General features: G+C 36.5%; 1 protein-coding gene across 2 annotated transcripts in view; it reads left to right on the top strand.

The window, feature by feature from the left end:
• Positions 1-2,879: 2,879 nt before the first annotated feature.
• The window catches only part of SPINK5 (serine peptidase inhibitor Kazal type 5), a 79,455-nt gene continuing 66,826 nt past the window's right edge, over positions 2,880-15,508 (top strand). For both annotated transcript variants that reach the window (XM_045075326.1, XM_004744661.3), the window contains exons 1-4: positions 2,880-3,001; positions 4,726-4,751; positions 7,918-8,045; positions 9,735-9,807. In XM_045075326.1, the coding sequence (XP_044931261.1) occupies positions 2,947-3,001; positions 4,726-4,751; positions 7,918-8,045; positions 9,735-9,807 (282 nt within the window). In that variant the 5' untranslated portion in view covers positions 2,880-2,946. The remainder of the gene's footprint in view (positions 3,002-4,725; positions 4,752-7,917; positions 8,046-9,734; positions 9,808-15,508) is intronic.

The following is a 15,508-nucleotide window of genomic DNA, read 5'->3' as shown; positions in this document are numbered from 1 at the left end:
AGAGAAAGTCATGCAATATTGTAAAATAACAATAAAGAAGAAACATTTTTCAGAACCACACACAAAAAGCACTCTGATGACCCAAACCCCAATTTTCTAAAATCTCAATCCCATTCACTTGAGTTGCATTTTGTGGTTTTCAGAAACATGGAGTGATTAACAGAGTATGCAATGAATCACCTCTGGATTTAAAACATTCCTGAAATGAAATGGAGAAAGAGTCATGATGCCAATGGGTAGCTGAGTATCCTTCTACTATTGTGGGTGCTCCTTGAATCTTCTTTTGGCTCCCTCTCCTCATAGAAGAGGCTCTCAGTTCCAAACCTCTTATTCATCATTTCAGGATGTCCTGGGTGGCAGTGAGGAGCACTTTTCCAGTAAGAAGGAAACCAACTCCTCAGCCTTTCCTCATAGCAGAGATTCTTCAGAGCTACAGTAATCTCTAGGTTCTTTTGTTCTACCCTCATACCACTTCCACTCCTGGGAATTATATCCATTTGGGCTAGATTTGAGGTTCATCAGAGCACGTTACATAGTCACCAGTCTACTGTGAGGTGCTAAATTTTCTTACGATCAGTGATAGAGTGTATTGTCGGGACTCATTTCATATGATCTGACAGATCAGATAAAAAATAAAAAATTAATACTAGTAAGTCAATATTTAGAAGATACTTTTTACAGAAAAAGCTGAGAAATCAATGCTGGCTGAAATCTTGCAATGACTTTGACAGGTTTTAAAAAGCAAATGCTTTGTCTACAGCCATACCACCCTGAACGCACTCAATCTCGTCTGACCTCGGAAAAAGCAAATGCTTTGATTTGTTTTAGGTATTGCGGTTTAGAACATAAAAAAATTAGAAAGAAGACTTATGTCTTGACTTTTTAATTTCACTTCATAATGTGTTGGGGGTCTCATTATATCCTGAGTAAGCTTAAAATCTTTTGATAAGGACAATGTCCTTTTGACAATATCAAAAGTATCCAAAGATACTTTTCTTGTATCTTTGAAATTATCTAATAATACAACTACATCATTGTAATAACATAAGAATTCAGGACCAGCTGTCATTAACTATAAAACTTATCACTAAACTCAAAATTGTCCTAAGCCTCACACACACACACACACACACACACACACACATGAATTACCTCTAACTCTTACAACAATTGTACAGTGTAATTTTATTACCCCTGTTTTGCATATTAGGAAGCCAAGGCAGAGAGAAAATAAATGACTTGCCCAAGGCAACATAGCTAGTAACTGGTAAGTCAAGATTTGAACCCACGTCTACATTATGTCAAAGCCATGTTCATTTCCATTACACTGTGTAGTTGCAAGGACAGGAATAGAAACAAATTTCCTGACTCCCTGTTCCATTCTCTTTCTATTAAGCTATGATGGATTCAATTTTCTAATCTGTAACAATAATGTAGTTTGAGCTTGCTTTCCATAGACACTCATTTTACTAAACTATTGAAAAGAAACGAAGTACAGACTTTGAAACCAATGATTACACTTTAAGAGGAAATAAGTTATTTCGTTTAAAAAAAGGGAAAGGAAATACTCTGGCTTTGATGGTATTCAGAATATTGACATCATCCTCAAATTGGCTAGCCTTAGATCAGTTTTCTGGAAGAATCTTTAAAAGGGCTTTGATCTCATAGAGTCCCAAACTTCCACTGTGAATGTGGAGACCCTTTGGAGTACTAGAATCAAACTGTTTGTCTCTGTCTTAAGTCATTTTTGTGTAATTTTTCAGGTGCTTTCTTGAACTATTAGACTAGAATAAGCTGGTAGACAAAAGGCATTACTTGTAAAGTGGAAGAAGGAACCAAGGAAAAGATACTTTCTCTGGAAAAATGTTACAATGATATATTTTTGAGTATTTAATTCTTTCTTTTCTTCCTGGGAGAGTAAATAAAGAGTTGATATTGTAGTAAACTTAATTTGGGGGGAAATTGATTTAGCCACATTTTTTCAAACAGTAATTTGGGGAGTGATGGGCTATGGGAAGTTAAAGTTTGAGCTTCTAATGTTTATGAATACAACATTTGGTTAGACAAAAAGATAAGGCTTTAGAATAGAAAATGTCCTTCAGATTGAGAATTTCTGGAAGTAATTATGTGCAAGCCATGATTTCACATAGTTTCTGCCTTTATCAGTGTGTGATAGAAGCATTGTATGGAGTTTTAAAAAAAAGTGTTGAATTTGCATGGTCTTCCTCAAGTACCACCTCTGCCTCTTCCATCTAAACTATATGCTCTTGTGAAAGTCATTGTCCCTTTCCTGAATTTTGCCTTCACCATGTACTCAGTGTTAAAATCTTGCAGGGTTATCTCTTTGGGTTGTTCACTCTAACTTGTACATGAGCCCATGGCACTGAATTGAGACCCTTCAAAACACCTGCAGATGGAAACAACAGAAATTCTAGCTTCTCTTAGTCTCAGCAACTTTCTCCAGATGTGGGACTCTGTAAGTCTCTACCTGACTAGTAGGATAACCCATCTGTCGTCTTTCCTTCCCTCCCACTTATGAAGGGAGCCCAGTTAAAGATATGTTTATCTGCAGAGTTGTATGTCTGGTCTTGGTGAAGAATTCAGTTCTTACATAGGAGAATGGAGCATTTAACTTTAATAGGGTTCTTGGACTGAGTCTATTGCCTTTTGGGGGAGGTATCATGAAAACATATTAGAATTGTGGAAATAGACATTATCTGTTCAGATCTGCCACCTTGACAGGATGCTAAAGGATGGAAACTAAATTGATGTGGTATAGTAAGTCTAGCATGACCTAGAACAACTGGTTTTGTAATGTTGGTTGTTAATTGTGGGTGTTCACCGAGCATATAAATGTGAGCTGCATCTCCATGGGTTCAGTCTTAGAGCACCAGCTGGTGAGCAATGCTCGAAGCTGACTTGTAATCAACTTACATCATCTTCAATATGAAGATAGCCAAAGTGCCACTGCTTCTGACCCTGGCCCTTTGCCTCATACAAGGTGAGCAATTTGCATGTAATCTAAGCCTCTTGCCACACATGGCAAAGCCCTAGGCAGGGACTTGTCTCCCTCCCCCTGCTCCTCAAATGTATATATGTATGTATGTATGTTTGTGTGATTATATGTATTTGTGTATGTTTACTCTTGAAATATCTTGCCAGACACAGAGTTTTGAAAAATTATATATGTGGCCTAATAACTATTTTGTTAACTTTAGAAATGGCAAATAGTTTGACATAGTCTGAATTTTCATCCTTGAGAAATCCTTCTGTTAATTCTATAATAGTTCTAAAAAGCTAATAGATACTTCCTCATCTTCCTCTCGCCAAGCATATTAATTCATACTGTTAGGAATTATATATATTGTGCGTATATATGATACTAAGCATACCAATTCATACTGATAGGAATTATGTATATAATATTTAAAACTTAGATGTATATTTTATAAATAATAATGCTATATTTATAAACTATTAAAATTTAATCATCTATTCTTATTTTAAAGTAGTAGTGCCTTCTAGCACATTTTATTTCTGTGTTCTGCAATCCTAAGTTGATTAAAAGCATTTCCCCTGGGTACCTGGGTGGCTCAGTGGGTTAAAGCCTTTGCCTTCGGCTCAGGTCATGATCTCAGGGTCCTGGGATCAAGTCCCGCATTGGGCTCTCTGCTCAGGAGGGAGCCTGCTTCCTCCTCTCTCTGCCTGCCTCTCTGCCTACTTGTGATCTGTCTCTGTCAAAGAAATAAATAAAATTTTAAAAATTTTTTAAAAAAAGCATTTTCCCTAAAAGGTAAGATACTTTTGTGGGAAGTAGAAGGTAACTTTTTGTATTTGTTATTTGAATTTGAAGGGAACATTAATTTCCTAGACTCAGTCTTGCTCTGAAGCATTTGTATTTTTTTAGAAGATTTTTCAAATTTATTTAACAGAGAGAGGGACAGTGAGAGAAGGAACACAAGCAGGGAGACTGGGAGAAGGAGAAGCAGGCCCCCCACCAAGCAGGGAGCCTGATGTGGGAGTTGATCCCGGGACTCTGAGATCATGACCTGAGCTGAAGGCAGATGGCTAACCAACTGAGCCACCCAGGCTCCCTGAAGCATTTGTATTTTTAAAAGAAAATCTCAGAGATGGAGTGTCATGAGATCATTATACATAAATGATGCCCACTTTCCTAAAATAAGTATATAAGTACAAAAGGGAGTCTGTTAATGAGAGAGTATAATAGCCTATGATTTTAATTATTCTTAATGTTTGTCAGATCTCTAAGTTTTGTAGCTGTAATGAGGAGAGAGGGTTGTAAGAATTCAGAAACTTTCATTTTATGTACATATCTGATATAAACTTTATGCTACATTATACTTTTAAATTATAATTGACATGATACATTTATTGTATTATAATTTTAAAAGAGTTCTACCATACTTTGCTGTGAAAGGATCTCTTTGAAATTAGATATTTTGAAGAGGGTAAGAAAGTACCTGACTACTATTTTCCAAAGTAATTAGACTTTTATGAGTGACTAGACCTCTGTGAGTACATGTACTGATTTCCTGGTGAAGTGCCCTCATTTTATTTCCATGGTAAATTTTAACATGTTCAAAAGCAATTTGTGGTTTTATAACATGTAGTCATTAAAATAAGCAAGGCACATCACTGAGTGAATCGTTTATTTGTTGAATAGTTTACATTCCCTTAACTTTGGTTTCTGTATTTTTGTCCCAGATGCCGCCAGTGAGGATGAAAATCAGGTTAGTCCTGCTTTTTCTGTTCATTGAAACCATTCCAAAATCTCTAAAGAAAAACGGCCTGTGGCCAACACCTTCACATTAATAATACAGACATATTATACTGATAGGCACTAGTAGCTTTTGTTAAAAACACAGAAACAGGTCTTTATGAAGGAAGACATGAATCACACACAGACACACAAACACACATATACATCAATGTATTAATGATGATGGATGTCTGCAAGATGCAATCTACCATGTTAAAGGAGTGCTTTCAAATTCCATAAACAAACCAGTGAATTAGTATTGTTTGACTTAATAGCTGAAAAAGTCATGACAGACATAGAAAGCAAAAATAAATGTCCTTGTGGTCGTTGTGTATAAAGGGGTTGTCTGTACCTTGTATATAGTCAGTGTATATATATCATTCAGTAAACATTTACTAAGCATCTATCATTTGTCAGACCCTGTGTGAGTTGTCAAGGATATTGGAAAATAAAGATAAATAGGCAAGAATTCTCCCCTTGTGGAGCTTACATATTAGTGAAGGGAAACAGATAAGTTAGTAAGTAAATTAGTAAAATATATAGAACATTAAATGATGATTAATGTTAGGAGGAAAATGAACCAGAATGGAAGATAGGAATTTCTGGGGATGGAGGTGGTATCAATACTTTAGAATACTCAAGTACGTTTTCTCTGAAAAGATAGTATTAGACCAAGGATCTGAAGGTAAAAAGTCCTGCAGATTTTTGCAGGTGACAGCAGATCAGGGAGAAGAATTTGTAATGGCCGAGGCCTTGAGTCAGGAGGGTGTGTAGCCAACTATTAGAGGTCTTTTGTTTGAACAATAAAAGTATCATTTTCTTATAGAAGTTAATTTTTTTTTTTACCTATTTGGGAAAAAAAAAATAGACAGTGGGTTACATCCCAACCAGTATAGGAAAGAGTTTGGCCTTGGAGGGCTTTAGTTTTTCTGAAACCTGTGGAGAAAGCACAAACAGCAATAATAACAAAACAAAACAAAATGAAAACAAGCCAAAAGCTGGAAGGTGGAGTGCAAGTAAATACTTGCTGAAAAGCAATCTCCCCACCTCAGGATGCCTTTTTGGTGTATATCTGTTCTTGTTTCCTCAACCCTCTTTCATTTTTGGGTAATTGAGAGGACATTCCTTCTTTCTCAGGGAAAACCCTCCTCCTTTCAATTTGTATGGTCTTTTCCTGTTTTCCAAGAGAGTATGTTGGATTATTTCATAACTCAGAAAGCAGCATTGAGTTCTACCTTAACTAATTAAACTAATCTTGACCTTCTCTCTGGGTCTTGGTTGTCCATCTGTTAAAAAAAAAAAAAACAGGTCTTGGGGCGCCTGGGTGGCTCAGTGGGTTAAGCCGCTGCCTTCGGCTCAGGTCATGATCTCGGAGTCCTGGGATCGAGTCCCACATCGGGCTCTCTGCTCAGCAGGGAGCCTGCTTCCTCCTCTCTGCCTGCCTCTCTGCCTGCTTGTGATCTCTCTCTGTCAAATAAATAAATAAAATCTTTAAAAAAAAAAAAAAAACAGGTCTTTCTAGGAATTAGCCATTCATCTCATTGTGATACTGGAGAAGTCTGTCCAGTTCAGGAGTTATCCTGATTGGTAATGTTCTTTTTCAACGGACCACTAAAAACTATTAAAACCTTCATTCTAGTGTTCAGTGAATCTTTGTTTTCAATACTTTCTGAAGACCTGCCTCACAAGGGATATAATTCTATCATAAAAAACACCAGGTTCTTCTCTGATTGTATGACAAATTTTTATCTAGACTATATAGAATCAGTTACATCTGGCAAGCTAAGCAGTAACTTGCAATGTGGCATTAGATACTGTAGAGTCAAGAGACTAGACAGATCTCAAGAGGCCCAGTCGTCAGTCTGTTGCCAGAAATTATTGCTGTGCTACTCAGATAAGATCACTGGGTGGTGATAATAATTTTAGAGATATTTTAGTAGGTCGCCATTGGCAAAATTTCCCAGGGCTGGTCTCTGATATTATTTATTTGGTCTCTGATATTATTTATTTATTCTTCTTCACCATTAATCATTCTGCAAGTGCTACCAACTGCCTCCCATGTTTAAGGGGCTAGGTGAAGTACATCGTTACCCATTTGACGGTAAGCACGGTTTAGGTGAGGATGCTTCTGCCTTATTGCTGTATCCATGAACCTAGGCATATCCGTGTCACCTAGCAAAGTAAATTAATATCATAATGAGTTTTTGTTGACAGACTTAATGATTGTTATAAAGATACAGGGGGCTGGATAGAATACTTTTCTTTTTAAAATTCAATTAATTAACATACAATGTGTTATTACTTTCAGAGGTAAAGTTCAGTGATTCATCAATTGTATATAACACCCAGGACTCATTACATGACAAGTCCTCCTTAATGCCCTTCATGCTGTTACTTTTTTGTTTGTTTGTTTGTTTTGGCAAAATTGAAAAAAAAAAAAAAGGCTTGCTCTAAAGGCCCACTGGATTTTCTAATAGGGAGTATAACTTATTAAATCAGTACTTAGTGAGATACTGCAAATGCTCCATTTATTTTAAGAGTGACATATAGCAAGTCTTCCGTAAAATATATTGAATTAACTTGTTCAGCAATCTTTTTGTGTTCCTTTTGACAGTAATTACTGTTGACCTACTGTGTAATAGGTATTTTATATGTGTCATATTCCAGTAATAATAATCACAACAATAATAAAAAAAAAGAGGAAGAAGAGGGGAAGAGGATAATATAATTATTATCTACCATGTGTTGGGCACTTTGAAAGTTTTACATACTTATAATATTTAATCCTCACAACACATATGGAACATATGAAATAATATCCTCAGTTTTTATAGATAGGATAAATAAGCCATCAAGAAGTTAATTTGCTAAGACTATTGGGCTTGTAAATATCTACCCTGGAATATAAGGTCAGGTCTTTCCATTTCACTGTTTTAGAAGAAATCTTATTAAGTAGATTCGCAATCTCCAACGGACAGTCATTGTTTTTATTTGTGTTCTTCCTGTTGATGGAGTGAATGGCTTCTGTACAAAGCAGGTATTGGTATTTAAATAGTAGTGCTGAAGGAAGTTCTTAGAGGGTAAAGTCTTGCTTTGATGAGATTTTAGTAAACACACTTTTTTCATCTTTTCCTTAGGAAACATGTGATGAGTATCGGACACTGATGAAAAATGGAAAATTATTTTGTTCCCAAGATAAAGAACTTTTTCAAAGCCCTGATGGAAGAGCCTTCATCAGCAGATGTGCCATGTGCAAAATAATACTGTGAGTAAACTTCCTCTGTAAGTGTTTGGGTTACCTGCTATTCTCTGGACTAGTGAGTGTATTTTTGTGTTCTGTCAAATACATTTTTCTAACTTGCAAAGTTTAAATAAAAATGCTTAGCAGATCACTCTGACCCCTCTTCAGGTGGAGCTGGATAAGTGCCACCTACCTGATAAGATTTTAACAATCACACAAATGGTATTCCAAAGCATTCAAGAGCATCCAGGGCTAATACCTTATGTGGTACTTAATAGTCTTTTGAAGAAGCAGTCCCAATTTGAGTTTTCTGGCTCTGCGACAAAAAAGAATTCTTGGGTGGTGTGTTAAGCCCTGACTCTGTTGTATGCTTGGGACTGAGGAAAGACCCCTGGGAGTGATGCCGAATTCTCCTTATGGCAGCCAGCCAGTAGAAAAACAAGCGGGACAAACCCTAATCCTGTGAGTTGCCAGTGTTTTTAAACATTTCGGATTATGCTAGAAAAACATAGTCTAAAGAACTGATTTTAGATTCCACCTCCCAGGAGCTCAGGAAGGGTCAGTTTCCTGGGGGTTTACTGACATCTATGCAATGCTCCTTAGCTTGATTTCCTTCTCTTTAATGACACCTAAAGGTGGAAGAAGGCTTGTTATCCATTGAAAAATCCTCAAATCAAAGTGTTCTCATTGGTTTTCGAAAGGAGGTCCTCTTTAATGTCTGACCACCATCAAAACTTCAGCACTGATATCAAGCCTATACTAAGCTTATCCACATTATAATAATTAGCATTTTAAATGCCAGGCGGTATGTCTCAGGGGATTTAATTTGACATAGTCAGTAATATTGGGATAATGAAGCTGTGATCACATATGCTGCTCCTAGTGAAGAAATTGTGGAAGATAGAGAAAGAAAGGAAAGATTTAAAGGGTGGGGTTGGGGGGAGACCCAGGGCAAGCTGGTCTCTTGGAAGCTGAATGTAAACCAGCAGATGTATTATTTACTATAAAGCTTCCTTCTTGTTATAGGATGTCTTCCTAGGAGACTGAAACTATGAAATATAGTACATTTTGAAAAATAATTTGAAACAAAAATAAAATACCTTGAGATATACAAGGCAGGCTATTTATCTCTTTGAAGTCACTCACTCAGTTATTGTTTCTGTCACCTATTTAAATTATGTTGGAATAAACTTGGTTTCTTAAACTGAAAAGGAGATATACAAGGCATAAAAGCTCTTAAATTTCTGAATTTGCCCTGTGGGACCTTACAGTTTAGAACGAAAAGAAGCAGATAGATTTTGGTTCAGTGCGAATATGGTATTTCAAAGAGACTATTCCAATGATGGCAGAGATGGCTTTTAGAGTTGGTGAACACCTGGATGTTGTAAGCATGAAAGGGGTCGGGGAGCATAGTCTGTTGGTTGTGCTGTTAAAGGTAGAGATTCTTGCCTCCTGTAGAACCATGTCTGAGATATTTTTCAGCACTGAAGTAGAATCAGTAGAATCATTTTCAGCACTGAAGTAGTCTGAGATATTTTTCAACACTGAGGAGAGATTTATGGTCCCTTAGCTAATTTCTGCACATACCTATCTCCACATCTGATATACTAGATTGAACTGAGAAGAAGAATCAAAATTAAGGTTGGCATATATGCCATTATCTCCCAAGTTGGGAAAGCATTCTAAGCTATGCTACTCCCTGCTCTCTTCCAGGGAAAAAGAAGCAAAATCCCAGAAAAGGGCCAGCTATTTAACAAGAGCCTCTCAGACCACTGCCCCAGAAAAGGTGAGATTATTTGAAGTCAACTTGTCATTATTGCTTTCAAGATTGTGTTCGATTCTATTTAGAGCTACTTGTGTATTTCCTAATTACTAGGTCATACCTGTTGTGAGGCCAACTCCTTAGGAAGCTGTTGATGAAGCTGGGGGTTATCACTAGGAATTCTGACAAGTATTCGTATCACTCCAGGTCTCCTGGATAGTTTCTTCTCCAGTATCTTCTTGCTGTTCCTTCTTTCTGTCCCTCACACATAATTAAAACAATCAGTCAAGGGAGATGCACCCAAATTACTGTAACACCCCTGGTCTAACCAAGCTAAAATTTTCCCCATCAATGTTACTTAGGAATGTCTGAGATCCTTAGCCTTCACAGTAAATCTACTTAACCACAATCTTTGCTTGAACCTAACTGGTCTCACTTTTAAAACAATAACACAGTCACCCCTCAAGTGGTCAATCACCGCAAATCCTTTATCTGAGCAAAAGTGAGCAGCTTCTGTGCTCTAAAAACATCCCTGGAGATCAGAAAAGTTTCCTGGAAAGTTCCAGTTCTGCCTTTAGTTGTCACATTTAGAGAGAGGCTCATTCAGTATGATCTATTCTCCTTCTTCACCCTCTCCTCCCATCTTTTTCCTTCATGAGAAACTATTCAGTGATGTTTTAAGATAGAAAACACAGCAAATGACAAACAAACAAACAAAAAAAGAAATACACATACATACCAATTCTAACAAAACTATTTTGAAATATTTCTAATCGTACATTTACTGAATTTTAATCAAATAAGATTTTTAAGAAATAAAATTTTGGAATTCTAAGACAAGATCCTTTTCTATTATCATTTTATGCCTGAGTTATAATTTTTAACCTCTTAAGTCCTTATGATTACTTGCCTTGCTACCTAGGAACATACTTAACTTACAAATTAAGGTAGTCCATATTTGACTGCAGGCCCTTGAGGTAAAATTACCTGTTTAGATTTTTACTTGTTTGTTTTTGAATGGTTTCATGTAATTACACTGGTTTTGCTGTTACTTTCCCCCATAAGAGAGAAAAATCTACCTATTTTCTCTGCTTAGATTCCTCACATGAAAAATCAACCTGATGTTCACTTTCAGAATAAGGTGCTCTACCTATTCAAGAATTTTCCTCCTACATGGGGCTCCTGGGTGGCTCAGTGGGTTAAAGCCTCTGCCTTCAGCTCAGGTCATGATCCCAGGGTCCTGAAATCGAGCCTCACATCACGCTCTCTGCTCAGTGGGGAGCATGCTTCCTCCTCTTTCTCTGCCTGCCTCTCTGCCTACTTGTGATCTCTCTCTGTCAAATAAATAAATAAAATCTTGGGGGGGAAAATTTTTTTTTCTCCTACAGACAGCCTTTCTCACTTGCAACATCAATTTCTTCTTCACTAGTATGTCATCTTTTCACTTTCTGGCACTAATATCCAATCCATCTACAACTCTCATTGGTATTGTCTCCAAAGTCTATCCCAAATATGACCTCTTTTCACCATTTTCATTTCTATCATCTGTAGTCCAATTTCTCATAATCTTTAATGTGTTTGGTCCATTTAAAGACTTTTACTTTTTTTTTTAACAGCTCTTTTCCTCTCTTTTTTAAAATTTTTTTTAAATTTATTTTTTATTTTCAGCATAACAGTATTCATTATTTTTGCACCACACCCAGTGCTCTATGCAATCTGTGCCCTCTATAATACCCACCACCTGGTACCCCGACCTCCCACCCCCTGCCCCTTCAAAACCCTCAGATTGTTTTTCAGAGCCCATAGTCTCTCATGGTTCACCTCCCCTTCCAATTTCCCCCAACTCCCTTCTCCTCTCTATCTCCCCATGTCCTCTGTGTTATTCCTTATGTTCCACAAATAAGTGAAACCATATGATAATTGGCTCTCTTTGCTTGACTTATTTCACTCAGCATAATCTCTTCCAGTCCCGTCCATGTTGCTACAAAAGTTGGGTATTCATACTTTCTGATGGAGGCATAATACTCCATAGTGTATATGGACCACATCTTCCTTATCCATTCATCCATTGAAGGGCATCTTGGTTCTTTCCACAGTTTGGTGACTGTGTCCATTGCTGCTATGAACATTGGGGTACAGATGGCCCTTCTTTTCACTACATCTGTATCTTTGGGGTAAATACCCAGTAGTGCAATTGAAGGGTCATAGGAAGCTCTATTTTTAATTTCTTGAGGAATCTCCACACTGTTCTCCAAAGAGGCTGCACAAACTTGCATTCCCACCAACAGTGTAAGAGGGTTCCCCTTTCTCCACATCACCTCCAAAACATATTGTTTCCTGTCTTGCTAATTTTGGCCATTCTAACTGGTGTAAGGTGATATCTCAATGTGGTTTTAATTTAAATATCCCTGATGGCTAGTGATGATGAACATTTTTTCATGTGTCTGATAGCCATTTGTATGTCTTCATTGGAGAAGTGTCTGTTCATATCTTCTGCCCATTTTTTGATATGATTGTCTGTTTTGTGTATGTTGAGTTTGAGGAGTTCATTATAGATCCTGGATATCAACCTTTTGTCTGTACTGTCATTTGTCAATATCTTCTCCCATTCTGTGGGTTGCCTCTTTGTTTTGTTGACTGTTTCCTTTGCTGTGCAGAAGCTTTTGATTTTGATGAAGTCCCAAAAGTTCATTTTCGCTTTTGTTTCCTTTGCCTTTGGACATAACTTGAAAGAAGTTGCTGTGGCTGTTATCGAAGAGATTACTGCCTATGTTCTCCTCTAGGATTCTGATGGATTCCTGTCTCACGTTGAGGTCTTTTATCCATTTTGAGTTTATCTTTGTGTACAGTGTAAGAGAATGGTCGAGTTTCATTCTTCTACATATAGCTGCCCAGTTTTCCTGGCACCATTTATTGAAGAGACTGTTTTTTTTCCACTGTATATTTTTTCCTGTTTTGTTGAAGATTATTTGACCATAGAGTTGAGGGTCCATCTCTGGGCTTTCTACTCTGTTCCACTGGTCTATGTGTCTGATTTTATGCCAGTACCATGCTGTCTTGGTGTTCACAGCTTTGTAGTAAAGCTTGAAATCAGGTAATGTGATGCCCCCCGTTTTATTTTTGTTTTTCAACATTTCCTTAGCGATTCGGGGTCTCTTCTGATTCCATATAAATTTTAGGATTATTTGCTCCAGCTCTTTGAAGAATACTGGTGGAATTTTGATCGGAATAGCATTAAAAGTATAGATTGCTCTAGGCAGTATAGACTGCTCTAGGCAGTATAGACATTTTAACAATGTTTATTCTTCCGATCCAAGAGCATGGAATGGTCTTCCATCTTTTTGTGTCTTTTACTTTTTAAACTGATTGATTCACTCATCAATGTTTCTCATTGATGTAGATTGCCAACTATGTAGGATATCAAGTCCATATGCGTGTATCTGTGTGTTTCTGAGTTCCCTATTCTGTTCAGATGAGCTCGTTGCTTCAGTAACTAATAAGGCAGGTCCCTTTTCTTAATTCATCTTTTTCCAAGTTCACTTACTTTATGCATAGACACACTTTTTTCCATATACTAGAAATAAAAAGTTTATTGAGTTTATGTAAAATCCAACATGAGTTTGGGAACAAAGTGATCAGGGATACCAAGAATTTAATAATTTGAGTTAAATTGACTTTTTGTAATATGAGCCTATCCAACTCAAGAGGACAGAATACCTTATCATTAATTCATAATCATTTCTGTCTGCTTTATGAAATCTATTAAGTATTCTCAACAGATTTTTATAATTTTTGCTAATACCTAGGTAATTTGTCATTTTACTGATATTTTGTTTGGTATTTTATTGTTTATGGTATTTCTATCTGGTTATTGTTCTGTTGATTTCTACAGGTTAATCTTATATCGAACAGCTTTATGATATCTTGTGTTAATTCTGATAGTTTTTTGAGTCTGTCATTTTTTTCTTGGTAGTTGATCACATTATCTGCATAATAGGAGATAATAGGTGTTTTATAACTCCCTTTTCCATTTGATCATTCCTTTATTTCTTTTTCTTTTCTTATATGATTGTCTAGGATCTAGAATTCCTTAAACAGTAGTGATGATAATGAACATCAGCTTGCCCTGTCATCATATATTAAAAGGAATATATCTAGAGTTTCTCCATAACTATACTTACTGTAGGTGTTTTATAAATAAACTTTAGCAAGCTTAGAAAATTCCTTTCTGTTCTTAATCTCCTGAATCTGTTTTGATCATTACCAAATGTCTTTTCTACAACTGTTGAAATAATTTTCTGATTTTTCTCTTTCAGTCTATTAATATAATAAATTTCTTGATAAATTTGCTTATGTTAAACTATTAATGTTTTCTTAAGGTAAATCATACTTAACCATACACATTTTTAATACACTGTTGAATTTGGATAGTATTTCATTTAGGAAATTTGAAACTTTTCGTAAGTAAAATGAAAACACTTCATTTTTCATTTTACTGGAGATCTCATTTCATTTAGGTTTACTCACTTCATTTAAGGAGGTTAGCAAATCCTCTATCCAAAAAACAAAAAAACAGCTCTTTCTGCTTACAGGTCCTGTTCCTGTACTTTAATAAAACCACCTTTTTTGCACCAGAAAAAAAAAAGAGAGAAAGAAAAAGAAAACACAGTGAAAAAAATCCCAGTGGAAACCAAATGCTGGGGTAGATGTAACTATATCCTGAAATTTGAATGCCCTCCCCGGTACATACAGGCCTATCTGCAAACAGTGGAAGCCTTATTAGCCTGAGGTGTTTGAGCCCAAACTGTGTCTGATCATTGGCCAACCACTAAGTTATAGAGATAAATAAAGAAAAACCTAGAGAGACAGTCTTAAAAAAATAAAAACCATAAACATTTCCATGGGAGACACATCAACAGCTGTACACTATAGAACAGCAAGAAATCAGAGAGTTAGCCCAGCCAAAGATGCAAATAAGCAATAAGACAGCAAAAAGAATCTTTACAGTGAAATCATTATTCAAAATGTCCGATCTTCAACAAAAATTGTGAAATATGCAAAGTAACTGGAATGTATGACCCATACTCAGGGAAAGAAAAGCCAATGGAAACTATCTGAGTGTCCCTGAATGTTAGATTTCACAAAGACTTGAAGCAGCTATTTTAAAAATGTTCAAATACTAAAGAAAACTATAGGTGGATTATTAAAGGAAAGTATAATGACAATGAATAAACAAATAGAAATTTTCAGGAGATAGAGATGGAGATAGACAATGGTATATATCTCAAATAGAAATTCTGGAGTTGACAAGCATAAGTCAAAAAATTGAGTAGAGAGGTTCAAAAGCAGCATTGAGGTTGCATAAGAAAGAATTACTAAACTTGTAGAAAGATCAATAAAAGTTAACAATAGAAATAGAGAAAAATATTGATGAAAAATGGAGCAACAGAGTCTCTGAGGTAGCAGGCATGCCAAAACATGTGCAATAGAAATATCAAAAATAAAAAAGAGATAAAATAGAACAATTATTTCAAGAAATAATGGCCTGGGGCGCCTGGGTGGCTCAGTGGGTTAAAGCCTCTGCCTTCAGCTCAGGTCACGATCCTGGGTCCTGGGATCGAGCCCCACATCGGGCTCTCTCTGTTCAGTGGGGAGCCTGCTTCCCCCTCTCTCTCTGCCTGACTCTCTGCCTACTTGTGATCTCTCTCTCTGTCAAATACATAAA

The sequence above is a fragment of the Mustela putorius genome, unplaced genomic scaffold (assembly GCF_011764305.1).
Source record: "Mustela putorius furo isolate JIRA1106 unplaced genomic scaffold, ASM1176430v1.1 tig00000145_pilon_pilon_pilon, whole genome shotgun sequence".
Lineage (NCBI taxonomy): Eukaryota > Metazoa > Chordata > Mammalia > Carnivora > Mustelidae > Mustela > Mustela putorius.
Note: the sequence above shows the minus strand (reverse complement) of the source record. Positions and strands in the feature narration are given on the sequence as shown.